Genomic DNA, 27,950 nt, shown 5'->3' on the forward strand with positions numbered 1-27,950 from the left:
AAAACGCGGGAACTGAGAGGATTTCCTTGACTGATTGGCTGATGTGGGTCACTGGGCGGAGTTTCCAGGCTCACCGTTGCCAGGTCTCTGTGAGAAGCTCACCACCGCTCGCCGGAAGTGACGAATGACCGGAAGCAGGTAAAGCTTCCTGTTGTTCTGTCTTTTTTTTTTTTTTTTTTTTTTCACCGAGCACCGGAGTTTACGTGACGTAAGTGACCGGTATAAGAGCGGGAGGTGCTAATGGCCGCCTGAATGCAATGTATGTGCCTGCAGTGAGCGTTGTGTGCCTGCTGTGAAACTACAATGACCAGCGTGCAGTGTTCTGGAGAGGACTGGTGTAATAGAGTGCGGCTCCAGCTTCTAGCAATGGCCCCTGATTATATTGCTGACGCTGGAAGTGTGTGCTGGGACTTGTAGTGCAGTTTCATATGGTAACCCTCTGCCTTAGATGAGGGCAGCATGCTGGGAGTTGTAGTTCGGCAGAATGCGAAAACCACATGCTTCTGCTGCTGGATGAGAGGGAGCGGCTGTGGAGAGACTATACAGTTTGGGGCTCCTTGGATTTACAATGCATTGGGGTCCCTGGGGTAGACCAGGAAAGTTGGACCACCTGGGACTGTCTGTATGCTGGGGTCTCCCCAGGACTGTCCATGCACTGGGGGGATCTGCTGGGACTGTCTGCTCGGATGGGGGACTCTCTTCCCTCGGGACTGTCTGCTCGAAGGCGGGAACCTAACCCCCCGCCCCCCCGGACTGTCTGCTCGGATGGGGGACTCTCTTCCCCCTGGACTGTCTGCTCGGAGGGGGGAGCCTTCCCCCCTCCCCCGGGACTCTCTTCCCCCTGGACTGTCTGCTCGGAGGGGGGAACCTTCCCCCCTCCCCCGGGACTCTCTTCCCCCTGGACTGTCTGCTCGGAGGGGGGAACCTTCCCCCCTCCCCCGGGACTGTCTGCTCGGATGGGGGACTCTCTTCCCCCCGGGACTGTCTGCTTGAAGGCGGGAACCTTCCTCCCCCCGGGACTGTCTGCTCGGATGGGGGACTCTTCCCCCGGGACTGTCTGCTCGGATGGGGGAACCTTCCCCCCTCCCCCGGGACTGTCTGCTTGAAGGCGGGAACCTTCCTCCCCCCCCCCGGGACTGTCTGCTCGGATGGGGGACTCTTCCCCCGGGACTGTCTGCTCGAAGGGGGGACCCTCCTCCCCGAGGAATGGCTGGTCGGAGGGTTTTTCCTGTGATGTGTTAAGACTTCACTTTTGTTGGGGAGACTCCGCTTATGTGCACAGATCACTCCTCACAGCTGAGGGTTTCTTACAATTGTATTCAATCTAAACCTCAGTGGCTTAAAACTGACACATTGTAACAAACTACTGGTTAAGACGGAGCTGTACAGTCACTGGCATCCAGCAGAGGTCATGAAATCGGTTAAGAACTAACTGATCAGAAAAGCCGTCAGACTCTCTTGTCAGTTTTTATTTCACTTTGTGTGAGTAGAATGTAAAAATAATAAAATATTCAGTAAGGAGATGTGCACCAAATTTTTTAAGCAGATCTGCATCAAAATCCTTCTCAAAAACCTTACGGCTATGGACAATCCACTTTCCTGCTAATATCAGGAGTCTTTTCAGGTTTTTCATTTTTTCGTGAAGAGTTTTTGAAAAAATCCTGGAGGGGACAAAAAAGCGAGGGAGAGAAAGCTATTACTTATTTGAAAGGAATGCTCCTCAAACTAGGCAGCAACCAATCAAAAGGCTGCAAAAAAATGAGCTGAAAATCTGCCAAAAATAAATCATCGTCTGAAGTATTTTCCACTGACAAAAAAAAAATCTCACTTTTGATCACCTCCAAAAAACTTAACATCTCCTTACAGGACCCATTCTTCATTTATTTTGTTTTGTTCAAATAAACATGTTGTGTGACTCTACACAATTTTTATTTACTCTGTCGCCTCATTGGGGGACACAAAACCATGGGTGTTATGCTGCTGTCCACTAGGAGGCGACACTATGCATAATTTGAAAAAGATTAACTTTGGCTCCTCCTCTGCAGTATACACCCCTGGACGGCGTCAGCCTTCTCCAGTTTTTGCTTAGTGTCGCAAGGAGGCACACCTGAAGATTTTTATTCTTCAACGGATTACAGATGAAGACAAGTGGGTCTCTAGCGAGACTCCCGGCATGGCTCCTTCCTTGGCCCCCTATTATGGGGTGCCCAGTTGAAGTGGAGATGGTCATTCCCCATGTCGCTCCTTCCCCAGTCCCTCGGGTACTGGTTCGAAGTCGAGATCCCCCTCCTTCCCCAACCTCTTTGGGGTCTGGGTTGAGGTCGAGGCGAGGATGAAGACCCCTGATGGTGACAGACGCACCCTCCTTAATCCCCCTCTGGGGGCATTAAGTTGAGACGCCTCAGGTACGGTCTATATAAGGCAGCATTCTGCAGCTTAGGCCTGTTTCACGCATTATTTTTTCCTCAGTTAAAATCCGCTAAAATGGCGGACAACGGATCTGTTCCTGTACTGACCACAACGTTTGGCACCGGACCGTTGTTTTAACGGATCCGTCGAAGGAAGAATTTTAAAGGAACCGCTGTCGAGAGAGAACTTTTTTCAGCCGCTAGAACAGGGTTTAGGGTTAAATTTGCGGCCGAGGCAAATCCTCCGGGCATGCGCAATGTAAAATGCGGATCCGGTCGCCCGAAAAAACGTTGCATTGTCTGTCCAGGCATGTCGGCGGACGCCAAAATTTTGGCGGATCCGCAAAAAAAGGATCCAACGGATGGCCATCCCTCAAGATCCGCCGGTAATGCAACTCAATGGGAAAAAAACAGATCCGCCAAGCAAAATGGCGGATCCGTTTTTTTTGCGAAACGGCGGATTTTGACTGATGTTAAAATACGGATGTGTGAAACAGGCCTCAAACAGCCTGGGACCCCAGCCCCGCTGCGAGCTCCTGTTGGGGCTGGGGACGAGTGCAAGCAGACATGGCACATACAGAGACAGGGCTCCCTGCGCCCCTGTCTCTGCGGCAGCACCGGCTCCATAGCGCCTCAGGGGGACCCCCCATACGGACACCGCTATCGCTGCTGGCCCCACCGCTACTCTGTCTCTCAATCCGGGGCAGGTCTGGTTCAGATCCGACCCCCTCCCGGACATCCGCGCCGCTCTGGAGCCATCCTGGGCATCAGGCTTCTAATTTAGACCGCGGCTTCGGCCTAGCTGAAGCCGCCGCCTTCTCCCCGCCCCCGGATGACGATTATGACACTCTATAGTGTCATAGAAGAGGCGGATCGAGGCATAAAGGGCGCGTTTTTACATAGCCCTGGCGCCCTTTTCAGCTCTCCGCCCCCTTCTCCTCCTCAGCGTCCCGGTGGCCATTTTTGCCGCAAGCCATCTCTGACAGGACGCCCACAGCGATGTCGGCAGTCTCCGGGGTGCACAGGACTGTGATTTGTCGGCGCTGGACCTAGGTGCACACTGGTGGGGTAAGATCACAGCTGGGTTCTCTTTACTCAGCTGTGAATCCATATCACCTATAAGTTCGAGAAAGAGAACCAGGCAGGACTGTTTTTATGCATTCTGCACAGCCTGCAAAACCACTCTCCCCAGTGGTAGCACGTACCCGCATTGCCGGGATTGCATCCAAAACACTGGGTCAGAACCCCAGGAAGCCCCTACCAATGCTTCAGCATCGGCTACCACCCCGGAATGGGCTGCTCAGATGTCACAGTCTATGACACAGTCCATAGATAATCTAACCTCCACACTGCTGCAGGCTCTGCAGGGGCATGTCTCGGCTATGAACGTTACCCAGCAAAAGGATAGCTTGTCTCGGGAACATGCCGTTTCCGACACTCAGACGTAAGCGAACCCACAGGTCGCGGTCCTCTGCGTCATCCCATATCACACGGTCATCTCCCTCCAGGGAGAGACACCGTGATTCCAGGTCACCTAGACCGTCCCCTACCAGAGACAGACAACGCAGATCCCCACAGCGATCTCCGACCACAGCAGACCTCCACTCCACTTTGCCCATCAGGGATTGCCTTAGTGACACGCAGGATTCGGAAGACATCTGTGACTCAGACGAAACGGAGAGGTCTGCGGTACCTTGTCCCCCTAGCACTACAGCACTAGTTGAGGACATAGTCTCTTCCATCCATCAGGTGCTGGAAATTTCTGATCCAACCCCGGAAGCCCCAGGACACAAAATTTGCTTTGAAAGTGTCCTGAAACCACCTAAGGTCTTCCCTAATCACCCGGAGTTTCAGACGATACTTACTAAGCAGTTCTTGCAGCCTGAGAAGAAATTTGCCAATCGCAAATATTTGGAAGCAAGGTACCCCTTCCCACAGAAGGACACCACAGACCCACCCGAAGTGGACCCCCCAGTCTCTAGGCTAGCAGCACATCCCCTACTCTCAATGCCAGATAGCTCAACCCTCAGGGACGCAGCAGACCAGCAGGTAGAACGCATGGCTCGTTCAGTTTTCGAAGCGGTAGGGGCCTCCCTGGCCCCCGCGTTCCCTTCAGTTTGGGCGGCCAAGGCCATTCTAGCTTGGGCCAAAGCATTGCAAGATGGTTTTCAAGCTTCAAATTCCTGGCTTTCGGACCAAGCGGCTCAAATAGCAGTTGTAACAGATTACATGCTTCATGCAGCCCTGGACTCTGCAAGAGGTGTAGTGGGGATAGCAGCAAACGCCATCACGATCCGGCGTATCCTCTGGCTGCGGGAATGGAAAGCGGATGCGGCCTCAAAGAAGTCCCTCACGCATCTCCCGTACCTTAGTGGACGGCTTTTTGGTGAAAAGCTGGACACAATGATATCCAACGCCACTGGGGGTAAGAGTACCTCTCTCCAGCTGAAACCTAAACGCATGTTCAAACGGCGTAACCAAACACGATTCCGATCCTTTCGGAATTCTTCAGGCTGGTCCGTCTCGCGCCCAGCACAAAATCGTAACTGCTCTCCACGCAGGGACAACCCACGGGCGGTACAGAGGCCGGACAGGACCTGGCAGTCGAAAGCAGGCCAAGCGAAACCCAAGGGAGGAAAACCTCAGAACTTCGCTTCATCATGACTCTCAAACTCCGGAAGACACCCCACCAGTAGGCGGGCGACTTCTACTCTTTCAGCAAGTCTGGCTGCTATTACAGAAGACAGGTGGGTCAGGGAAATAGTGTCTTCCGGATACAAGATAGAGTTCACTTCCAGTCCACCGAACCGGTTCTTCCTCTCTGTTCCACCAAAACTGCCAGACAAGGCTCGTGCCTTCCACCAAGCGGTCTCCTCTCTCCTTCAAGCAGGAGTTGTAGTACCGGTTCCTGTGAACGAATGCTTCCGAGGGTTCTACTCCAATCTATTCGTAGTCCCCAAGAAAGGAGGCAATGTCCGGCCCATACTAGACCTAAAACAGCTCAACAAATATGTACGGGTCCGTTATTTTCGCATGGACTCCCTTCGGTCCATCATTGCGTCCATGGAGCAGGGAGAATATCTCGCCCCCATAGATATACAAGACGCATACCTGCACATACCAATTGCTTCCGCCCATCAACGGTTTCTCAGGTTCGCGATCAACCAGGACCACTACCAGTTCGTGGCTCTCCCGTTCGGGCTTGCCACGGCTCCAAGAACGTTTACCAAGGTCATGGTCATGGCAGCTACCATGGACGTTCAACACTCCAGAGGCATTGTAGTCGTTCCATACCTGGATGACCTTCTCATCAAGGCTTCCACCTTCAAGGACTGCGAGGACAGTGTCTCAATCACAATGGACACTGAGTCGCCTAGGCTGGTTAGTCAACCTACAAAAGTCATCGACTACCCCGAGTCTGGCCCTGACCTTCCTGGGGATGCTATTCAACACTTCCAGGGGTCTGGTGCTCCTACCCAGGGACAAGACACAGTCTCTCCGTCTGGGAGTTCGCATACTCCTCTGCAATCCTTCCCGATCCCTCCGGTTTGCCATGAGAGTCCTCGGCAGGATGGCAGCAGCAATGGAGGCGGTACCATTTGCCCAGTTTCACCTCAGGCCTCTTCAACTTGCCATCCTCAAGTCTTGGGACAGGAATCCCTTCTCCCTTGACAGGGAATTCCGGCTGCCATCGTCAACCAGGAGGTCCCTACACTGGTTGCTCAAGCCAACTTCGCTTGCAAGAGGAAAATATTTTCTCCCAGGTCACTGGAAGGTCCTGACCACCGATGCAAGCCTGACAGGTTGGGGTGCGGTGCACCTACATCACAGGGCACAAGTCAAGTGGTCACCAGCGGAAGCGACCTTGCCCATCAATATTCTGGAAATTCCGGCCATCTTCCTGGCACTGAGAGCCTTTCATCGCTTGCTGGCAGCCTCTCACATAAGGATACAGTCGGACAATGCCACGGCGGTGGCATATGTGAATCCCCAAGGCGGGACCCGCTGTGCCCAGGCGATGAGAGAAGTGGCACATATCCTCCACTGGGCGGAAGAGACGAGGTCGGTACTCTCAACGGTACACATTCCGGGTGTGGACAAGTCAACTGGGAAGCCGACTTCCTCAGCAGACAAGGAATGGACGCGGGGGAGTGGTCTCTCCATCCCGAAATTTTTCACCAGATCTGCCATCGCTGGGGGACCCCGGACGTGGACCTAATGGCATCCCATCTGAATGCCAAGGTCTCCAATTTCATGGCCAGGACCCGCGGTCGCTCGGAGCGGATGCCCTGGTCCAGGACTGGACGCAGTTCCAGCTTCTGTACATTTTTTCCACCCCTCCCCCTGATCTCCAGAGTCGTGAGGAAGATCAAACAAGAGGGAGTTCCAACCATCCTGATAGCGCAGGACTGGTCCAGACGTACATGGTACGCCGACGTTGTGCAACTTGCAGCAGACGCCCCCTGGCTTCTCCCCAACCGTCACGACCTTCTTTCACAAGGTCCGTTCTACCATCTGAACTCAGGGGCTCTCAATTTGACGGCGTGGCCCTTGAAACCTGGGTTCTAACCCAAGCAGGGCTCTCACCAGACGTCATCACAACCATGATCAGGGCAAGAAAGCCAGCCTCCACCAAGATTTATTATCGTACCTGGAGAGCTTTCTTTACCTGGTGCGAATCCCGTGGACAGGTCCCACTCCCTTATTCCCTCCCGAAGGTACTTGGTTTTCTTCAATCGGGCCTGGACGCCAGGCTATCCCTAGGCTCGCTTAAGAGCCAGGTGTCAGCGCTTTCAGTGCTTTTCCAAAGGCGTATTGCTAACAAGCCGCAAGTAAGGACTTTTCTCCAGGGAGTTTCCCGGTTGGTTCCCCACTACAGACGCCCACTGGAAACGTGGGATCTTAACCTGGTCCTGACAGCATTACAGGCACCACCTTTCCAACCCCTTAAAGAAGTCCCACTCCGCGTCCTGTCACAGTAAGTGGTTTTTCTGGTGGCAATCACCTCGCTGCGCAGGGTGTCTGAATTGTCAGCACTCTCCTGTAGACGGCCTTTCCTAGCTTTTCACCAGGACAAGGTGGTTCTCCGTACAGTACCATCCTGCCTTCCGAAGGTTGTGTCCACCTTCCACCTCAATGAAGAAATTTCACTGCCATCCCTTTGTCCGGTTCCGGTTCATAGAGTGGAGAAGGCTCTGCATACGCTTGACCTCGTCAGGGCATTGCGTATATACGTGTCTAGGACTGCGCCCTTCCGGAAGTCTGATTCCCTTTTCCTTCTTCCGGAAGGCGTTCGCAAATGTCTGCCGGCTTCCAAAGCTACCCTTGCCAGGTGGATCAAGTCCACCATACAAGAGGCTTACCGACTTAACAATTCTCTTCCAGCCGGTATCATGGCACACTCTACGCGGGCAGTAGGGGCCTCCTGGGCCATTCGGCACCAGGCTTCGGCACAACAAGTGTGTAAGGCGGCCACTTGGACTATCCTACACACGTTTACAAAACACTATAGTGTTCATACCCAGTCCTCAGCGGATGCGAGCCTGGATAGATGGGTTCTGCAGGCGGCAGTGCCCCAAGTTTAGGGACCTGCTAGCACAATATTCGTCCATTGCTTCCCACCCAGGGACTGCTTTAGGACGTCCCTTGGTTCTGTGTCCCCCAATGAGGCGACAGAGTAAAGAAGATTTTGGTGTACTCACCGTAAAATCTTTCTCTTAGCCTCTAATTGGGGGACACAGCTCCCAACCTGTTGCCCTTACGGGCCGTTGTTACGGTTGAGTTCTCATATTGTTCTGTGAGCTCGTACATAGTAGCCTTCTTACAGGCATGGATATGTTATTTCTGCTACGTTCCTCCTAATGCTTTTGCACAAAACTGGAGAAGGCTGACGCCGTCCAGGGGTGTATACTGCAGAGGAGGAGCCAAAGTTATTCTTTTTCAGATTATGCATAGTGTCGCCTCTTAGTAGACACCAGCATAACACCCATGGTTCTGTGTCCCCCAATTAGAGGCTAAGAGAAAGAGATTTTACAGTGAGTACACAAAAATCTCCTTTTTTGTGACCTAAGAATATTGGAAGTGTATTGTCTATTGAAAATGTATAAGTTGTCAATTGTTTAACAGATTAGTTACTAAGCGCTCAGCCCAACCCTGCAGATGCCGCTAGAAAAATGCAAACATAACCAAAGTTTCAGTTTTCAAAGTGATCCATCAAATGGAAACTTTGGAATCTGTTATTTTTTTGTTAGCTGGATCCATTACAAAGCGATCTCAGAAGTGTGTATGATATATCTTATGGAAGATCTCTGCAGGCTGGCAGTGCTGGGGGGTCATCCACTGAATGTCGCGCATGATCCTCTTTACGGAAACGGAACCTGTTGGAAGTTTCAACATTTAGCCTAAATGGCTTTGTAGGGGCCAGTGGATCGTATCCATGTGTAGCCGCAGTAATGAAGCATACATTGTCGGTGGGTCCTGCATCAGTCACTGTCGCTTGCATAGCTGGGATTGTAGGGCTTGCTTTTAGAGTCACAGGACAATTGTCTGCAGAATGAACGGCCTACAGACACTTATACTGTAAACGTCACACTTTTTATTTCTAAGGAATGGTGTATTACTGCTGCAGAACCTGGATCTGTTCAGGAAGTTTTTTCTGGACCCTAGATGGCCATTGCCCAACATGTAATAAATGTAGGATCATCTTATGGAATCCCCCACTAATTACCAATGTAGGGATCATTAAGTCCTATGTGAAGCACGTCTAAGGGATCGAACACATCAGGAAACCATATACAGCAGGTTTTGATGATAGCTTGTGATATAATGGAGGAGACAGGTCTGAGCTAAGATTACGTGCTGCTCTTTGACTATCGATCCCATGTACTAATATTTGGGGACTGGATCGCCTCCTTCAGGACATTGTTTTCTAGCTGTTTTTTGTACACCCCGATTTTTAGATGGCGTAGGAAGTAGTTTCGTTTGCCCCCTTCCTCCATCAGTGTCTGACTGCATTCAGTATGCGTCCTGTTTTTAGATTATGTATTCTTTGGCTGTAAGATTTTAACTTTTTATTTTCCCTCGTAGAACGGCCGGTGTCAAGATGGCGACTCCAGTTAGTGCGCAATGCTCCAGCAAGACGTGGGAGCTCAGTCTGTATGAGCTGCACCGCACACCACAGGTACGACACAGGCTTAAGAGCGTTGTAGATTCTTGTATCCCGTCTTGTGGACGTTGGGTAACGGTCACTGATGTGTCTGCAGGAGGCCATCATGGACGGTACGGAGATCGCAGTGTCCCCTCGGAGCCTCCACAGTGAGCTCATGTGTCCCATCTGTTTGGATATGCTGAAGAACACAATGACAACCAAAGAATGTCTGCACCGTTTCTGTTCGGACTGTATCGTCACTGCGCTGCGAAGTGGGTCAGTATTACTGGAGCATCCGGATGTATAGTCGTAGACAGCACTACTAGTGAGATGAACACTGCACTGGATGATGCCTGATAGGAACTGGTTCTGCAGCTGGGACCCCAAACTATTAACTTGGCTGTTTGTTAATGGCCCTAGAATATAATAAAGATGTTGGCTGGAGGCTGGTTAGTTTACTGTTTTACTATAGGTAGAAGTTTCATCTATTTGACATTTGTGGCAGGTCATAGGACAGTAAAGTGTGTATCCTCTGCTATCCACTGACACAGGCCCATCAATCTATGGCATCACTGGTGGCCGTACCTTGGATGTCTGCGCCCATAAGCTTACATGAGGCTGTATTGCTCACTACATGCCCCCATAGGGGTCCAGTAAAGTCCTAAATAAAGAGCCTGGATAAGGTGATGTACAGCTCACAGAGTCATGATCATTCTCACTTTTAACCCTAGGAACAAGGAATGTCCCACATGCAGGAAGAAGCTTGTTTCTAAACGATCCCTCCGCCCCGATCCAAATTTTGATGCTTTAATTTCCAAGATCTACCCCAGCAGAGACGAGTATGAAGCACATCAGGACCGAGTGCTGGCAAAGCTGAGTCGGCTGCACAACCCGCACGCTCTGAGCAGCAGCATCGAGGAGGGTCTAAAAATGCAAGCCATGAACAGGTAGAGCAGAATTGTGAGGACCTGAGAGGTAACGGGAAACCTCCAGATCTTTTTGACTTTTCCTCTCCTATATTTAGGGCCCAGCGAGTGCGGAAACACCAGCAAGAATCAGACAACACAACGTTCAGTGGCGGAGAAGACAACTGTGACAGCCGCTCGCACGTCAGCAACCCGTCTGTGCACAGCAACCAAGAGGCAGGGCCGAGCCGCAAGAGATCCCGAGCCTCGGAGGATTCTGGGGCCGAGCCGGACATGTCACACGAGGGTGGGATGAGGAGTCCGGATCCACAAGGAATGGGAGAAGCAGGCAGTGAGATTGAGCTGGTATTCAGGGCCCATCCTCTACTGGTGGAGAAAGATGGCTACAGCCAAACCAGGTGATGCCTCTGAGCTCGTACTTATTGACACGATGCAGCGTGGATTATTGGGGTAACTCCAGGTCACATTCACTTTAAATTCTGAATGTACAGATGCCCTGCATGATGCATCTCATACTGGCCCCATGTGGGAGGACTCGGCTCAGATTTGCAGGATTTGACCACTTCTCCTTCCTTCAGGTTTGTGAAGACCACAGCAAACGCCACAGTCGATCATCTTTCAAAGTATTTGGCTCTTCGCATCGCCCTGGAGGAGCAAGCGCAGAGAGGAGGAGCAGATGGAGTAACCCTGGGGGAGGTCAGCGAGAAGCAGTATACAATATATATCTGTGCGGGGGCTGCAGGAGGACAGTACACAGTGAGTACATACCGTGCAGTACGTTATGTAAAGGACGTATAGATGTGCATGTTCGCCAGACACACAGAACAGGCAGCACTGCTCTGATACTACCCCCGGTTCTGTGTTCCATATCACCAATGTATACAGGCCGGTAAATGGGTCCAGTCAGAGAAGTGACCATTAACCCCTTTACCCCCAAGGTTGGTTTGCACATTCATGACCGGGCCAATTTCTCGTTCGTCTTATTGGGGGACACAGAGACCATGGGTGTATGCTGCTGCCACTAGGAGGCTGACACTATGCACAAAAAAAGGTTAGCTCTTCCTCCGCAGTGTACACCCCACCGACCGGCAGGGAATTCCTCAGTTTTGCTTAGTGTCAGCAGGAGGTGGGAACGGGTCTTTGATTAGACCCATATCTACCTCGATGTGCGTCGTTCCTTTTCAGGTTTTTCCGGAGGGATACAGTGTGAATAGTCACATCTGTACTCCCACAAGGAGTCTGTGAGTACGGCGTGTACTGCCACCCCGTATCCTCGCAGTTCTCCGTAGCAAGACCAGCAGCCTTCCGGGCGGACGCCAACACGAAGACGTGTCAGCGATTCAAGGGGTCCTTGTCGTCCGTCTCCCACCCACTCGCCTACCAGAGCCTGTTGGTTGGACGAGACGCAGACGTCCTTCAGGAATTTGATACCTTTCTTCGGGCCCGGGATGGGTGAGTATTGGGACCCTTTGGTCTCCTCAGTGGACACGGTGGCAGCGTTCCCCTTGGGATGCGGTGGCGCTGCGGACACCTGCGGTTATCCTGCGCATCCAGGCAGCCTTCACTCTCTCTCTCTTACAGCCCGTTCCATTCCCCCCTGACAGGTTTCTTTTGCGGCAGCGTCTGCGGCACTTCCGCGCCGACCCCGTGCTGACAGGCGGCCGCCGCTATTAATTTAGGCCCCGGCTTCAATTCGGGCCTACTTCAGCGTCGCGGCCACTCCCCCCGCCCCTTTCTACTAAGCGGGCTTCTCTCCCGCCCGTTCCAGGTCCTCCCACCACCTCCTTCTTGCACCCCAGCCTATTCTTGGCCAGCGGGCAGTGCCTCTTTCAGCCTGGCGGTTAGCGCCGCCCTTCTTCCCCTGGAACGTCCGGATGGAGTCGGTTCGTTCGGTAATCGCTTCCATGGAGGAGCAAGAATTCATGTGTTCAATAGACATCCAAGATGCCTATCTACACGTGCCCATATTCTCCTGACATCAGAAGTTCCTGCGTTTTGCGATTCGCCAGGAACATTACCAGTTCATCGCTCTCCCCTTCGGTCTCGCCACCACTCCCAGAGTCTTCATGAAGATCATGGCTGCGCTGATGGCCTTGTTGAGGATCAGAGGTCTCGTTCTTTTTCCGTACCTCGACGATATTCTGATCAAAGCTTCCTCTTTTCAACAGGCTCGCCTACGTTTGACGATCGCCCTAGACACCCTTTCCAATTTCGGGTGGATCGTCAACAGGAAAAAGTCCTGTCTGATTCCTTCTCAACGTTTTGTGTTTCTGGGCCTACTGTTCGACACTCGTCGGTCAAGGGACTTTCTCCCACGAGAGAAGATTCTTTCCTTGCAGCAGGATGTACGATCGCTGCAGACCACACGATTTCCGTCCCTCCGAACAGCTATGAGGGTCCTGGGAAAGATGGTGGCGGCGATAGAGGCAGTTCCCTTTGCCCAATTTCACGCCAGACCTCTCCAGCACGCCATTCTGTCGAGGTGGAACAGGTCGGCTCTGTCCCTGGATCGCCCTGTACATCTTTCATGCCGGGTCAAGCGGTCACTCATCTGGTGGTTGACGTCACCTCTTATCCACTTGGGTCGGTCTTTTCTTCCCATTCACTGGCAGATTGTAACAACGGATGCCAGCCTCCTCGGCTGGGGTGCAGTGTTCCGCAATCACACTGTTCAGGGTCGTTGGTCGACTCAGGAATCAGCTCTGCCGATCAACGTCCTAGAGATACGAGCGATCTCTCTGGCTCTCGTCCATTGGGAGAGGCTGCTCAGAAGCTTGCCTGTCCGGATTCAGACAGACAATGCCACAGCGGTGGCATATGTCAACCGCCAAGGACGGACACGGAGTGTCTCAGCTCTGGCAGAAGTGTCCAAGATTCTTCAGTGGGCAGAGATTTCTGTCCCGACAATTTCCGCGGTATATATTCCCGGCGTAGACAACTGAGCCGCCGATTTTCTCAGCCGCGAGGGTCTCGCGGCGGGAGAGTGGTCCCTACATCTGGAGGTGTTTCATCTGCTCTGCTGTCGATGGGGAACCCCGGATGTCGACCTGATGGCGTCTCGCCTCAACAGGAAAGTCCCACAGTTTGTTTCCAGGTCTCGAGTCCCTCTGGCAGTGGGCGCAGACGCTCTGGCCGTTCCTTGGTCGCAGTTCAAACTCCTCTGCCGCTTCCTCCCAAGCTGTTGAAGAAGATCAAAGCAGAAGGAATTCCAGTCATTCTCATCGCCCCGAATTGGCCCAGAAGGTCTTGGTTCGCGGACATTGTCAACCTTCTCGCGGACGCCCCCTGGAAGCTTCCAGACAGGGCATATCTGCTGTCTCAAGGTCCGATTTGCCACCCCAATTCTCGGCCGCTCAATTTAACGGCGTGGCTGTTGAGACCGAGGTTTTGAAACGGGCAGGATTCTCCGATCGAGTAATTCATACCATGATCCGAGCAAGAAAGCCATCATCTTTCAAAATTTATTATCGTACTTGGAAGGCCTATTTCACCTGGTGTGAGGCCAATGACATCGCGCCCATGTGCTTTTCGCTCCCTTCTGTTCTGGCGTTTCTTCAGGCAGGGCTGGATGCGGGACTTGCCCTCAGTTCTTTGAAGGGTCAGGTTTCGGCGCTGTCTATTTTCTTTCAGAAGACGTTGGCCTCCCGCCCTCAGGTCAAAACCTTTCTTCAGGGCGTGGCTCTCACGGCTCCTCTGTACCGAGCGCCCGTGGTTCCATGGGATCTTAATCTGGTTCTTGAGGTTCTGCAAGGTCCTCCTTTTGAACCTCTCAGGGATGTTTCTCTTTCTCTCCTTTCTTGGAAGGTAGCTTTTCTGGTGGCCATCACTTCCATCCGGCGCGTGTCGGAATTGGCGGCTCTTTCTTGACGCTCGCCATTTTTGGTTCTTCACCAGGATAAGGTAGTTCTGCGGCCCCCGCCCTCGTTTCTTCCGAAGGTGGTGTCCTCCTTTCACCTCAATGAGGATATTGTTCTGCCTTCCTTCTGTCCGAGTCCATCTCATCCTCGGGAGCGGTCCTTGAACAAGCTGGACCTAGTCAGGGCGCTGAGAGTCTTAGCTGTCTAGGACGGCTTCCCTGCGAAAGACAGACTCTCTTTTCGTCCTTCCAGATGGGGCGCGGAAAGGTCACCCGGCCTCCAAGGCTACTATTGCTCGCTGGATCAGATCGTCAATTTTGGAGGCATACCGAGTTAAGCATCGAGTGACTCCTCCGGGGATCAGAGCGCACTCTACCCGGGCAGTGGGTGCTTCCTGGGCGGTTCGCCATAGAGCTTCCTCGCTGAAGCTTTGCAAAGCTGCAACCTGGTCATCGGTTCACATGTTTGTGAAATTCTACAAAGTCCACACCTACGCTTCGGCGGACGCCAGCCTATGTAGAATGATTTTGCAGGCTGCGGTGGTGAGTCCGCTGGCCTGATGGAAGTTTGTTTCCCACCCCAGGGACTGCTTTGGGACGTCCCATGGTCTCTGTGTCCCCCAATAAGGCAAACGAGAAAACAGGATTTTTGGGTTGCTTACCGTAAAATCTGTTTCTCGGAGCCTTCATTGGGGGACACAGCACCCTCCCATGTTCTTCAGCTCCTGTTCTTTCTGGTTGATTGGTTACAGTTGAGTTGTTTGTTCTGTTTTCAACAATTCTGTTGCTTCTCCTACTGCTTTCTCACTAACTGAGGAATTCCCTGCCGGTCGGTGGGGTGTACACTGCGGAGGAGGAGCTAACCTTTTTTTGTGCGTAGTGTCAGCCTCCTAGTGGCAGCAGCATACACCTATGGTCTCTGTGTCCCCCCAATGAAGGCTCCGAGAAACAGATTTTACGGTAAGCAACCCAAAAATCCTGTTTTTTACAATTCTGACCACTGTTCCTTTATGAGGTAATAACTCTGGAACGCTTCCATGGATCCTGGTGATTCTGACAGTTTTCTCGTGACATATTGTACTTCATGATAGTGGTAAAATTTCATTGATATAGCTTGCGTTTATTTGTGGGGAAAAAAATGGAAATTTGGCGAAAATTGTGAAAATTTCGCAATTTTCCAACTTTGAATTTTTATGCCTTAAATCACAGAGATATGGCACACATATAATAAATTACGTTTCCCACATGTTTACTTTACATCAGCACAATTTGGGAACAAACATTTTTTTGTGAGGAAGTTATAAGGGTTAAAAGTTGACCAGCGATTTCTCATTTTTACACCATTTTATTTTTAGGGACCACATCACATTTGAAGTCACTTTGAGGGGTCTATATGATAGAAAATACCCAAAAGTGACACCATTCTAAAAACTGCACCCCTCAAGGTGCTCAAAACCTCATTCAAGAAGTTTATTAACCCTTCAGGTGCTTCACGGGAATTTTTTGAATGTTTAAAAAAAAAATGAAAATATTACTTTTTTTTCACAAAAAAAATAATTCAGGTCCAATTTTTTTTATTTTACCAAGGGTAACAGGAGAAATTGGACTACAAAAGTTATTGTGCAATTTGTCCTGAGTACGCTGATACCTGATATGTGGAGGTAAACGACTATTTGGGCGCATGGCAGAGCTCGGAAGGGAAGCAGCGCCATTTGACTTTTTTGGCTGGAATTGAGATCGGACGCCATGTCGCGTTTGGAAAGCCCCTGATGTGCCAAAACAGTGGAAACCCCCCCACAAATGACACCATTTTGGAAACTAGACCCCCCCACGGAACTTATCTAGATGTGTGGTGAGAACTTTGAACCCCCAAGGGCTTCACAGAAGTTAATAACGTACAGCCGTACAATTAAAAAATCATATTTTTTCCACAAAAATGATCTTTTCACCCCCAATTTTTATTTTCCCAAGGGTATCAGGACCCCAAAAGTTATTATGCAATTTTTCCTGAGTACGCTGATACCCCATATGTGGGGGTAAACGACTATTTGGGCGCATGGCAGAGCTCGGAAGGGAAGCAGTGCCATTTGACTTTTTTGGCTGGAATTGAGATCGGATGCCATGCTGCGTTTAGAAAGCCCCTGATGTGCCTAAACAGTGGAAACCCCCCACAAATGACGCCATTTTAGAGACTAGACCCCCCAATGAACTTATCTAGATGTGTGGTGAGCACTTTGAACCCCCAAGTGCTTCACAGAAGTTTATAATGCCAGGGTATGAAAATAAAAAAATCATATTTTTTCCACAAACATGATCTTTTAGTCCCCAATTTTGTTTTATTTTCCCAAGGGTAAGAGGAGAAATTGGACCCCAAAAGTTGTTGTCCAATTTGTCCTGAGTACACTGATATCCCATATGTGGGGGAAAACTACTGTATGGGCACACATCGGGGCTCGGAAGGGATGTAGTGACGTTTTGGAATGCAGACTTTGATGGAATGGTCTGCGGGTGTCGTGTTGCCTTTGGAAAGCCCCTGATGTGCCTAAACTGTGGAAATCCCCCACAAGTGACCCCATTTTGGAAATTAGACCCCCCCAAGGAACTTATCTAGATGTGTGGTGGGCACTTTGAACCCCCAAGTGCTTCACAGAAGTTTATAACGTAGAGCCATAAAAATAAAAAAATCATATTTTTTTCCACAAAAAACAGGATTTTTGGGTTGCTTACCGTAAAATCTGTTTCTCGGAGCCTTCATTGGGGGACACAGAGACCATGGGTGTATGCTGCTGCCACTAGGAGGCTGACACTATGCACAAAAAAAGGTTAGCTCCTCCTCCGCAGTGTACACCCCACCGACCGGCAGGAAATTCCTCAGTTAGTGAGAAAGCAGTAGAAGTAACAATAGATTGAAAACAGAACAAACAACTCAACTGTAACCAAATCAACCAAAGTAAGAACAGGAGTTGTAGAACATGGGAGGGTGCTGTGTCCCCCAATGAAGGCTCCGAGAAACAGATTTTACAGAGACCATGGGACGTTCCAAAGCAGTCCCTGGGGTGGGAAACAAACTTCCATCAGGCCAGTGGACTCACCACCGCTGCCTGCAGAATCCTTCTACCTAGGCTGGCGTCCGCCGAAGCGTAGGTGTGGACCCTGTAGAATTTCACAAACGTGTGAACCGAAGACCAGGTTGTAGCTCTGCAAAGCTGCAGCGCGGAGGCTCTGTGGCGTACCGCCCAGGAAGCACCCACTGCCCGGGTAGAGTGCGCTCTGATTCCCGGAGGGGCCACTCGATGCTTAACCCGGTAGGCCTCCAAAATTGCCGATCTGATCCAGCGAGCAATAGTAGCTTTGGAAGCCGGGTGACCTTTCCGCGCCCCATCTGGAATGACAAAAAGAGAGTCTGTCTTTCGCAAGGAAGACGTCCTAGACAGACTCTCATCGCCCTGACCAGATCCAGCTTGTTCAGGGACCGCTCCCGAGGGTGAGATGGACTCGGACAGAAGGATGGCAGAACAATATCTTCATTGAGGTGAAAGGAGGACACCACCTTCGGAAGAAAAGAGGGCGGAGGCCGCAGAACTACCTTGTCCTGGTGAAGTACCAGGAAAGGAGAGCGGCAGGAAAGAGCCACCAATTCCGACACGCGCCGGATGGAGGTGATGGCCACCAGAAAGGCTACCTTCCAGGAGAGAAGGAAAATGGAGACTTCTCTGAGAGGTTCAAAGGGAGAACCTTGCAGAACCTCAAGAACCAGATTAAGATCCCATGGATCCACGGGCGCTCGATACGGAGAAGCTGTGTGAGCCACACCCTGAAGAAAGGTTTTGACCTGAGGGCGGGAGGCCAAAGTCTTCTGAAATAAAATGGACAGCGCCGAAACTTGACCCTTCAAGGAACTGAGAGCAAGCCCCGCATCCAGCCCTGCCTGAAGAAACGCCAGAACTGAAGGGAGCGAAAAACACATAGGCGCGATGTTATTGGCCTCACACCAAGTGAAATAGGCCTTCCAAGTACGGTAGTAAATTTTGGAAGATGATGGCTTCCTGGCTCGGATCATGGTATGAATTACTCAACTGGAGAATCCTGCTCGTTTCAAAACCTCGGTCTCAACAGCCACGCCGTTAAATTGAGCGGCCGAGAATTGGGGTGGCAAATCGGACCTTGAGACAGCAGATCTGCCCTGTCTGGAAGCTTCTAGGGGGCGTCCGCAAGAAGGTTGACAATGTCCGCGAACCAAGACCTTCTGGGCCAATTCGGGGCGATGAGAATGACTGGGATTCCTTCTGCTTTGATCTTCTTCAACAGCTTGGGAAGAAGAGGCAGGGGAGGAAACAGGTAGGGGAGCTCGAACTGTGACCAAGGAATGGCCAGAGCGTCGGCGCCCACTGCGAGAGGATCTCGAGCTCTGGATTCAAACTGTGGGACCTTCCTGCTGAGGCAAGAAGCTAGCAGATCTACGTTCGGGGTTCCCCAACGACTGCAGAGCTGAAGAAATAACTCCGGTTGTAGGGACCACTCTCCTGCCGCGAGACCCTCGCGGCTGAGAAAGTCGGCGGCCCAGTTGTCTACACCGGGAATGTGTACCGCGGAGATTGTCGGTACCGAAATCTCTGCCCACTGAAGGAACTTGGACACTTCTGCCAGGGCTGAGACACTCCGTGTCCCTCCTTGGCGGTTGACATATGCCACCGATGTGGCATTGTCTGTCTGAATCCGGACAGGCAGGCCCCTGAGGAGCCTCTCCCAGTGGACGAGAGCCAGATGGATCGCTCGTATCTCTAGGACGTTGATCGGCAGAGCAGATTCTTGAGTCGACCAACGACCCTGAACAGTGTGATTGCGGAACACTGCACCCCAACCGAGGAGGCTGGCATCCGTTGTTACAATCTGCCAGTGAACAGGAAGAAAAGACCGCCCCAAGAGGATGAGAGGAGACGTCAACCACCAGTTGAGTGACCGCTTGATCCGGCATGAAAGACGAACAGGGCGATCCAGGGACAGAGGCGACCTGTTCCACCTCGACAGAATGGCGTGTTGGAGAGGTCTGGCGTGAAATTGGGCAAAGGGAACTGCCTCTATCGCCGCCACCATCTTTCCCAGGACCCTCATAGCTGTTCGGAGGGACGGAAATCGTGTGGTGTGCAGCGATCGTACAGCCTGCTGCAGGGAGAGAATCTTCTCTTGTGGGAGAAAGACCCTTGACCGACGAGTGTCGAACAGTAGGCCCAGAAACACAAGACGTTGAGAAGGGACCAGACAGGACTTTTTCCTGTTGACGAACCACCCGAAATCGGAAAGAGTGTCCAGGACGATCGTCAAACTTAGGCGTGCCTGTTGGAAAGAGGAAGCTTTGATCAGCATATCGTCGAGGTACGGAAAAAGAACGAGACCTCTGATCCTCAACAAGGCCATCAACGCAGCCATGATCTTCGTGAAGACTCTGGGAGCGGTGGTGAGACCGAAGGGCAGCGCGACGAACTGGTAATGTTCCTGGAGAACCGCAAAACGCAGGAACTTCTGATGTCCGGAGAATATGGGAACATGTAGATAGGCATCTTGGATGTCTATTGAACGCATGAATTCCTGCTCCTCCATGGAAGCGATTACCAAACGAACCGACTCCATCCGTAAGTGGCGAAGACGGACTCTCTTGTTGAGCAGCTTGAGATCCAAGATGGGTCGGACCGCCCTGTCTTTTTTCGGCACGACAAACAGGTTTGAATAAAACCCTGTAAACCGCTCCGATTCTGGCACGGGCACAATCACCCCGGAACTGAGGAGAGTGTCGATGGCCGTAAAGAACCCCGGGATCAAAGCTGGATCTTTTGGAGGACGGGATTCGAAGAAACGATCCCGTGGAAGAGAGACGAACTCTATCTTGTATCCTGACGATACAACCTCCCTGACCCAAGTGTCCTCTACTGAGGCCAGCCAGACGTCCTTGAAGAACAGGAGTCGACCTCCCAATTGGAAGGGACCCTGGGGAGTCCGAGGATAGTCATGCTGATGTGGGCCGTCCAGATCCGGATCTGGGTGGTCTGCCCTGCGAAGAGTGGGAGCGCCAGGGGGGAGTGGGTCTGAAGAAAACCTTCTTCCTATCTTGGCGTGCCTGCGGTCTTTGTTGGTTGGAGGAGGTCTCCGCCGTATTGAAATGGCGGTAAGCAGTGACGCCTCAGTGGGGGTCTGCGAGGCTTGGACTGAGGCAGGAGAGAACTCGTGCCACCTGTGGCGTCCTTAATAATTTGGTCCAATTGGGATCCAAAGAGGCGCCCTCCCTGAAAAGGCAGATTAGTAAGAGACTTTTTAGAAGACAGGTCCGCCTGCCAGGCCTTGAGCCAAATTGTACGTTGGATTGCCACAACGTTACTTGACGCCTGAACTGCGCAGGATGCGGCATCCAAAGAAGCAGAAAGCAGATAATCCCCCGCATGGGAAATCTGATTGGCAAGATTGGCCAATCGATCTGGTTGTGCTTTCTCTAGGATGCCCTGACGAAGATCCTCTGCCCAAGTGGCTATGGCTTTTGCTGCCCAAGATGAAGCAAAAATTGGGCATACCGCCGTCGAAGCCGCTTCGAAGGCAGACTTTGCTAGGGATTCTATGATCCTATCATTAGAATCCTTTAGAGACGCCACGCCTGAAAGCGGGAGAACCGTGTTATTAGAAAGCCTGGACACTGGCGGATCGACCGAGGGAGAGGCAGACCAGTTGTCCGTGAGTTCTTAAGCAAACGGGTACAGAACGCCGAGACGCTTCCCTCGTTGAAAGCGTCTGGTCGGATCCCCTCTTTCCCTGGTAAATAATAATAATAAATTTTATTTTTATAGCGCCGACATATTCCGCAGCACTTTATATTTCAGAGGGGATTTGTACAGACAATAGACATTACAGCATAACAATAATCACATACAGTAGATTATAACAAATAACAAGAGGAGTGAGGGCCCTGCTCGCAAGCTTACAGTCTATGAGGAAAGAGGTAGACACGAAAGGTGGGTGGTAACAGTTGCTCTGATTGTATGGACCAGCCATAATGTTAAGTGTGTAACAGTACAGACACAGAGGGCTAATGGATGCATAAAGCATGTGGGAACATGATGCTGGGAACCTGGTTATGGTAAAACTTTTGGCTCTGCCACACAGGGATAGGTTAGGTTAATGTGTTGAGGCGATAGGCCAGTCTGAATAAATGCGTTTTCAGGACACGCTTAAAATTGTGGGGATTGGGGACTAATCGTATTGACCTGGGAAGTGCATTCCAAAGAATTGGCGCGACACGTGTAAAGTCTTGGAGACGGGAGTGGGAGGTTCTGACTATTGAGGATACTAACCTCAGGTCATCAGCAGAACGGAGGGCGCGGGTAGGGTGGTATACTGAAACAAGGGAGGAGATGTAGGGTGGTGCTGAGCCATGGAGGGCTTTGTGGGTGAGGGTAATAAGTTTATACTGAATTCTGGAGTGGATGGGTAGCCAGTGTAATGACTGGCACAAGGTAGAGGCATCGGTGTAACGATTGGTGAGGAATATGATCCTGGCTGCAGCATTCAAGACAGATTGGAGAGGGGAGAGTTTGGTAAGAGGGAGACCGATTAGAAGAGAGTTACAATAGTCGAGACGAGAATGAATAAGAGAAACAGTAAGAGTTTTTGCAGAGTCAAAAGTAAGAAAAGGTCGAATTCTAGAAATGTTTTTGAGGTGCAGATGACAAGAGCGAGCCAGTGATCGAATGTGGGGGGCAAAGGAAAGCTCGGAATCAAGTATGACCCCAAGACAGCGGGCATGTTGCTGGGGAGTAATAGTGGAACCACACACAGAAATAGCAATGTCGGGTATAGGTACATTAGTAGCGGGAGGAAACACCAGGAGTTCAGTCTTTGACAGGTTCAGTTTCAGATATAGTGAGGACATGATATTAGACACAGCGTTTAGACAATCGCCAGTGTTTTCTAGAAAGGCTGGCGTGATGTCAGGAGAAGAAGCGTATAATTGGGTGTCATCAGCATAGAGATGGTACTGGAAACCAAATCTACTGATGGTTTGACCAATAGGGGCAGTGTACAAGGAGAAGAGGAGGGGGCCTAGAACCGATCCTTGAGGAACCCCAACAGTAAGGGGAAGGTGAGAGGAGGAGGAACCGGCAAAAGAAACAGTAAAGGAGCGGTCGGAGAGATAGGAGGAGAACCAGGAGAGAACGGTGTCCTTGAGGCCAATGGAATGGAGCATAGTGAGGAGGAGCTGATGATCCACAGTGTCGAATGCTGCAGAGAGATCCAAGAGAATTAGCATGGAGTAATGACCATTTGATTTAGCTGTTAGCATATCATTAGAGACTTTAGTGAGGGCAGTTTCGGTGGAGTGTAAAGAGTGGAAACCGGATTGGAGAGGGTCGAGAACAGAGTTTTCTGAGAGATAGCGGATAAGACGGGAGTGGACCAGGCGTTCCAGGAGTTTAGAGATGAAGGGAAGATTAGAGACAGGTCTATAGTTAGCGGCACAGTTTTGGTCGAGGGATGGTTTTTTAAGTAGTGGATGTATGATGGCATGCTTAAATGAGGAGGGAAAAATACCAGAAGAGAGAGAGAGGTTAAATATTTTAGTTAGGTGAGGGGTGACAGCAGGGGAAAGGGACTGGAGGAGATGTGACGGAAATGGGTCACTGGTGCAAGTAGTTGGGCGAGAAGATGCAAGGAGCCTGCTTACTTCTTCTGTGACTGGTTCAAAATCAGAGAGTGAGTTAGATGCAGTGGGGGAGGGAGGACAGTGCATGGTATGAGGGGATTTGGAGATAATTTCCTGTCGGATCTGGTCAATTTTTTCTTTGAAGTAATTGGCCAGATCGTCAGCTCGGAGCTCCGTGGTTGGGGCCTGTACTCTTGGATTGAGTAGAGAATGAAAAGTGTCAAAGAGACGTTTCGGGTTGTTGGACAGTGAGGTGATGAGGGTGTTGAAATAGGTTTGTTTGGAGAGGTGAAGGGCAGTGTTGTATGTTCTAAGCATAAACTTAAAATGGATGAAATCTTCGTGTAGATTGGATTTTCTCCACAGACGTTCGGCGCACCTGGATCACCGCTGCAGGAAACGTGTTTGCACCGTGTGCCAGGGTTGTCGCCGTCTGTGTTGTGGTGTTCTATTTATAGGGGGTGCAAATTCATCCAGGGCACTTTGAAGTGTTTCATTGTAATGCTTCAATGCAGAATCAGGACATGAGAGGGAGGAGATAGGGGCCAATGAAGACTGCAAGTTCTTCAGAAGTTTCTGGGTGTTAATGGCCTGTATGTTTCTATAAGTCTGGACAGTGGGGGTGACCTGAGCAGCCTGGCAGTTCTTTATAGAGAATGAAAGAAGATTGTGGTCAGAGAGCGGGAGAGGGGAGAAAAATCCCTGGTAAAAATCTTTCCAAACTCGGAATGTAAAGGGAATACCCTGGAGGGTGTTTCCTCCCGTCTGAACGAAACCTCCTGATCTGAGGATTTCGCAGGAGGGTCAGCAATGTCAAAGGTCTGATGGATCGCTGCAATGAGGTTCTGCACAGTAACCCTCATGTTCGCATCCTGGTCCGAATCCAGCTCTAAGATCCCCTCAGCTGACCTGTCCGAGAGTGCTTCACCTGACTCGGGAGAGGAGGCCCGGGAGGGAGGCTGCCGAGAAGGACTATGTGGTGACATGGGGCGAGGAGAGGATTCTGGCTGGGGATACTGCCTGGGTGTTTTGCGACTAACGCTGGCCGACTCAGATGGAACCTCTTGAGGCCTGCTGGACCCTGTAGAGGTGTCCAGGGGCAATTTATCCAGGACGGCTACTAGGGACTGAGACACCCTGGTGAGGTCTGCCACTGACTGTGATAGAGACGAGGCCCAGCCAGGCATGGGGGGTTCACTCTCGCCTGGGGCCCTAGATGGCTCCTGGGCGGCATCAGGTTGAATAGGATTGCTACAATCCAGGCAGAGGGAAGTGGACTGACCTGAGGGACGTTTGCGATTGCAAGAAGAGCATGCAAAGAACTTGACGAGAGTGCAGGAGGGAGCCGCAGGGCGGTTACGGTCAGATTTGGAGTTAGACATAGTGAAACCTGAGGTAGTGCCGGAAGGTTGGGGGACAGGGTGCAGAGAAGGGTGTCAGCCTGCAGATGCAGAGCTACTCACGGTCCGGTGACCCCAGCGACGAAGGTATCCACCTCTCTGCAGCTGCAGGTCAGAGCGATATCCGACTGACAGGCCCAGGGAGCTATATCCGGCTGACAGGGGCGTCCAGCTGTGCGGCTGCAAGATGGCGACCGCCTGAGAAGAATCAGGGAAAAACGCGCTCCCAGGGGAAGGAAGGCGGGGTTAACCGCCTGCTGAAAACGGCACCGCCCCTGGCCAGGAACAGGCTGAGAAGAGCGGTGGGAGGGCCTGGAACGGGCGGGAGAGAAGCCCGCTTAGTAGAAAGGGGAGGGGGCGTGGCCGCGATACAGGAGTAGGCCCGAACTGAAGCCGGGGCCTAAATTAATCGCGGCGGCCGCCTGTCAGCACAGGGGCGGCGCGGAGGAACCGCAACATGAGCGCTGCCGGGGAAAAGACCCCTGTCTGGGATAGGGACAGCGGCTGACCGCAAAAAAAGGGTGCCTGGAGGCGCGGGATGGCCACGGAGACCCGCAGTGCTACCATCTCTCCTGACCAAGTCCCGAGTGGGGATCTAATACTCACCCTGTCCCGGGCCCAAACTCCTGAAAATAAGGTACCTTCTGTGAAGCTTGTCTGCGTCTCATCCGACCGACAGGCTCTGGCAGGCGAGTGGGTGGGAGACGGACGACCAGGACTCTCAGAAAGGCCGACACGTATGCATGTTGGCGTCCACCCGGAAGGCTGCTGGTCCTGGTGCAGAGAGCTGCGAGGATACGGGGCAGCAGTACGCACCGTACTCGCAGCCTCTTCGTGGGACTACAGAGGTGACTATTCACCCTGTATCCCTCCAGCGAAACCTGAAAAGGAACGACGCACATCGAGGTAGATATGGGTCTAATGAAAGACCCGTGTCCACCTCCTACTGACACTAAGCTAAACTGAGGAATTTCCTGCCGGTCGGTGGGGTGTACACTGCGGAGGAGGAGCTAACCTTTTTTTGTGCATAGTGGCAGCCTCCTAGTGGCAGCAGCATACACCCATGGTCTCTGTGTCCCCCAATAAGGCGAACGAGAAAATGATATTTTTGCCTCCAATTTTTTATTTTCCCAAGGGTAACAGGAGAAATTGGACTCCAAAAGTTGTTTTGCAATTTGTCCTGAGTAGGCTGATACCCTACATGTAGGGGTAAAACACTGTTTGGGCGTATGTCAGAGCTTGGAAGGGAAGGAGCACCGTTTGACTTTTTCAATGCAGAATTGGCTGGAATTGAGATCAGACGCCATGTTGCGTTTGGAGAGCACCTGATGTGCCTAAACTGTGGAAACCCCCCAATTCTAACTCCAACCCTAACCCCAACACACCCATAGCCCTAATGGGAAAATGGAAATAAATACTTTTTTTTTTTATTATTATTTTTCCCTAACTAAGGGGGTGATAAAGAGGGGTTTGGCTTACTATTTATGGCAGGTTTTTATGTTTGGCAGCTGTCATACGCTAAAAGAAGCTTTTTATTGTAAAATAGTTTTTGCATCACCACATTTTGAGAGCTATAGTTTTTCCATATTTTGACCCACAGTCATGTGAGGTCTTATTTTTTGCAGGACGAGTTGATGTTTTTATTGGTACCATTTTCGGGCACGTGACATTTTTTGATCGCTTTTTAGCTTTTTTATTTTTTCGCTGATGACGCTGTGTGCTGGCTCATTTTTTCGGGACCAGATAACGTTTTCGGCGGTACCATGGTTATTTATATCCGTCTTTTTATTCGCGTTATTGCACTTTTTGTTCGGCGGTATGATGATGAAGCATTGTTTTTTGCTTTTTTTATTTTTTAAGGGGTTCGCTAAAGGGGTTAACTAGTGGGACAGTTTTATAGGGCGGGTCGTTACGGACGCGGCAATACTAAATGTGTACTTTTATTTTGTTTTTGTATTTCCAAAAAAATGAATTTTAAGGAATTTTTTTTTTTTAAATTTTAGGGATTTTTTTAAAATTATTTTTACACCTTCTTTCTTTTTCTTTTTTTTACAGTAATGTCCCCCCGGGACAATATAATAATGTGTCAGATCGCTAATCGGACAGTTTGGACAGCGATCTGACAAGCACTGCACAGGCTTCCTGCAGGCCCCCGCGGCCATATTGGAAGGAGACCTTCCAAGCAGCACAGCACATCGTGCTACTCGGGGAATCTCAAGGAAGCACGGAGGGAGCCCCCTCCCTGCTGATGCTTCCCTAATACCCCTGTACACTGCGATCATGTGTGATCGCAGTGTGCCAAAGGTTAACGTGCCAAAGGTTAACGTGCCAGGAGCGGTCTGTGACCGCCCGACACATAGTGCCGGATGTCAGCTCTGATAATCAGCTGACACCCGGCGAACCCCCCGAAGCACCGCTGATCGCTTAGACGTACTATCCCGTCTTCAGTCATAGGGGCTTGGGTACCGTGGAAGGGATAGGACGTCTCATGTCAGAAAGGGGTTAATGATCAGACATTAAAAGCTTCATGGGTTATACTACAGATGCACCTATTGTAATAGCGGCAATCAGACACTTTTCTTTACATCACCTCTTCTGTTCATTAGTTTATGCCACTAAACTTACTGTATTTTGCAGATTTTCTTGTCCATTGACCCTTTTAAACTATAATGCACTTGAGGTATAGTAGAATTATAAATTCAGCTCTGGATGTCACTGGAGTCTAAAGGGCAAGATGAGTAAGTGTGTGAAGATGTATCTGGTGTAATGATGCCTTGGTTTACAGTGGGTCTGAACCTCGTTATATGCAAGAGGGTAAAAGTAAAACTTTAATTCTCTTTTTTTTTTCTTTCCATCCTCAGACTCTGAACGGTTCATTAACGCTAGAGCTGGTTAATGAGAAATATTGGAAGGTGAGCAAACCCCTGGAGTTGTACTACGCCCCAACCAAGGAGCAGAAGTAACTCTGACTCCTGAACCATATGAAAAGATGGACTGAAAAAACAAAACAAAAATAAATCTAGACTGTTTCTGTTGTGTGATGACAGCAGAGGGGGTGCGCAGCAAACCGAGAGACCTATGGTAGAAACGCCAACATTGTGACACCACCCTCACCCGCAGTGATGCTTATACAGATGAGGGAGCAACTGGTGCAGGTGTTACAACTCCCGGCGAAGGAGCACAATAAAGACATGACGGACCCCACCATGGAGAGTGGGATCCTTCTCTGCAGCAGCTTTGCTTCCCCAGTCTGCATCATAAGTGTCAGCACCGCGCTGCGCCCCAGCCTTCACTGCACATCACATGTCGTCGTCATCCATTGTGCTCCTTGTTTTCGTGTGGGATCTCATTAATTTATATGACATATACTATATTCTGCTGGGATTTTCCTAAGAATGTAATAGGTTTTTTTTATACTAGATCATTTACTTTTTAGAATTTTCTTTGCTTTTTTTTGTGTCTAGGAAAATTTATGACAGCAGCAATATATACTTTCTATACGGAGTCTAAATGTGGTCTGATTTTATGTA

At 50.8% G+C, this 27,950-nt stretch overlaps 1 protein-coding gene across 4 annotated transcripts; it reads left to right on the forward strand.

Annotated features, from left to right (window-relative positions):
- The first annotated feature begins 32 nt into the window (after positions 1 to 32).
- On the forward strand, positions 33 to 27,925 carry RING1 (ring finger protein 1). 4 transcript variants are annotated; one of them, XM_073561345.1, is made up of 7 exons: positions 33 to 138; positions 9,495 to 9,588; positions 9,671 to 9,831; positions 10,287 to 10,502; positions 10,580 to 10,879; positions 11,060 to 11,237; positions 27,282 to 27,925. In XM_073561345.1, the coding sequence occupies exons 1-7, from the start codon at positions 125 to 127 to the stop codon at positions 27,381 to 27,383; spliced, it is 1,065 nt and encodes a 354-aa protein (XP_073417446.1). In that variant the 5' UTR covers positions 33 to 124; the 3' UTR covers positions 27,384 to 27,925. The 4 variants fall into 4 exon arrangements, with proteins under 4 accessions (XP_073417446.1, XP_073417447.1, XP_073417448.1 ...); XM_073561346.1 differs by having other exon boundaries at positions 110 to 208; XM_073561347.1 differs by lacking the exon at positions 33 to 138 and adding an exon at positions 241 to 259.
- Positions 27,926 to 27,950: the final 25 nt, after the last annotated feature.

This window comes from Dendrobates tinctorius, unplaced genomic scaffold (genome assembly GCF_039654945.1).
Source record: "Dendrobates tinctorius isolate UK_male_01 unplaced genomic scaffold, ASM3965494v1 ptg000315l, whole genome shotgun sequence".
NCBI classification, from domain to species: Eukaryota; Metazoa; Chordata; class Amphibia; order Anura; family Dendrobatidae; genus Dendrobates; species Dendrobates tinctorius.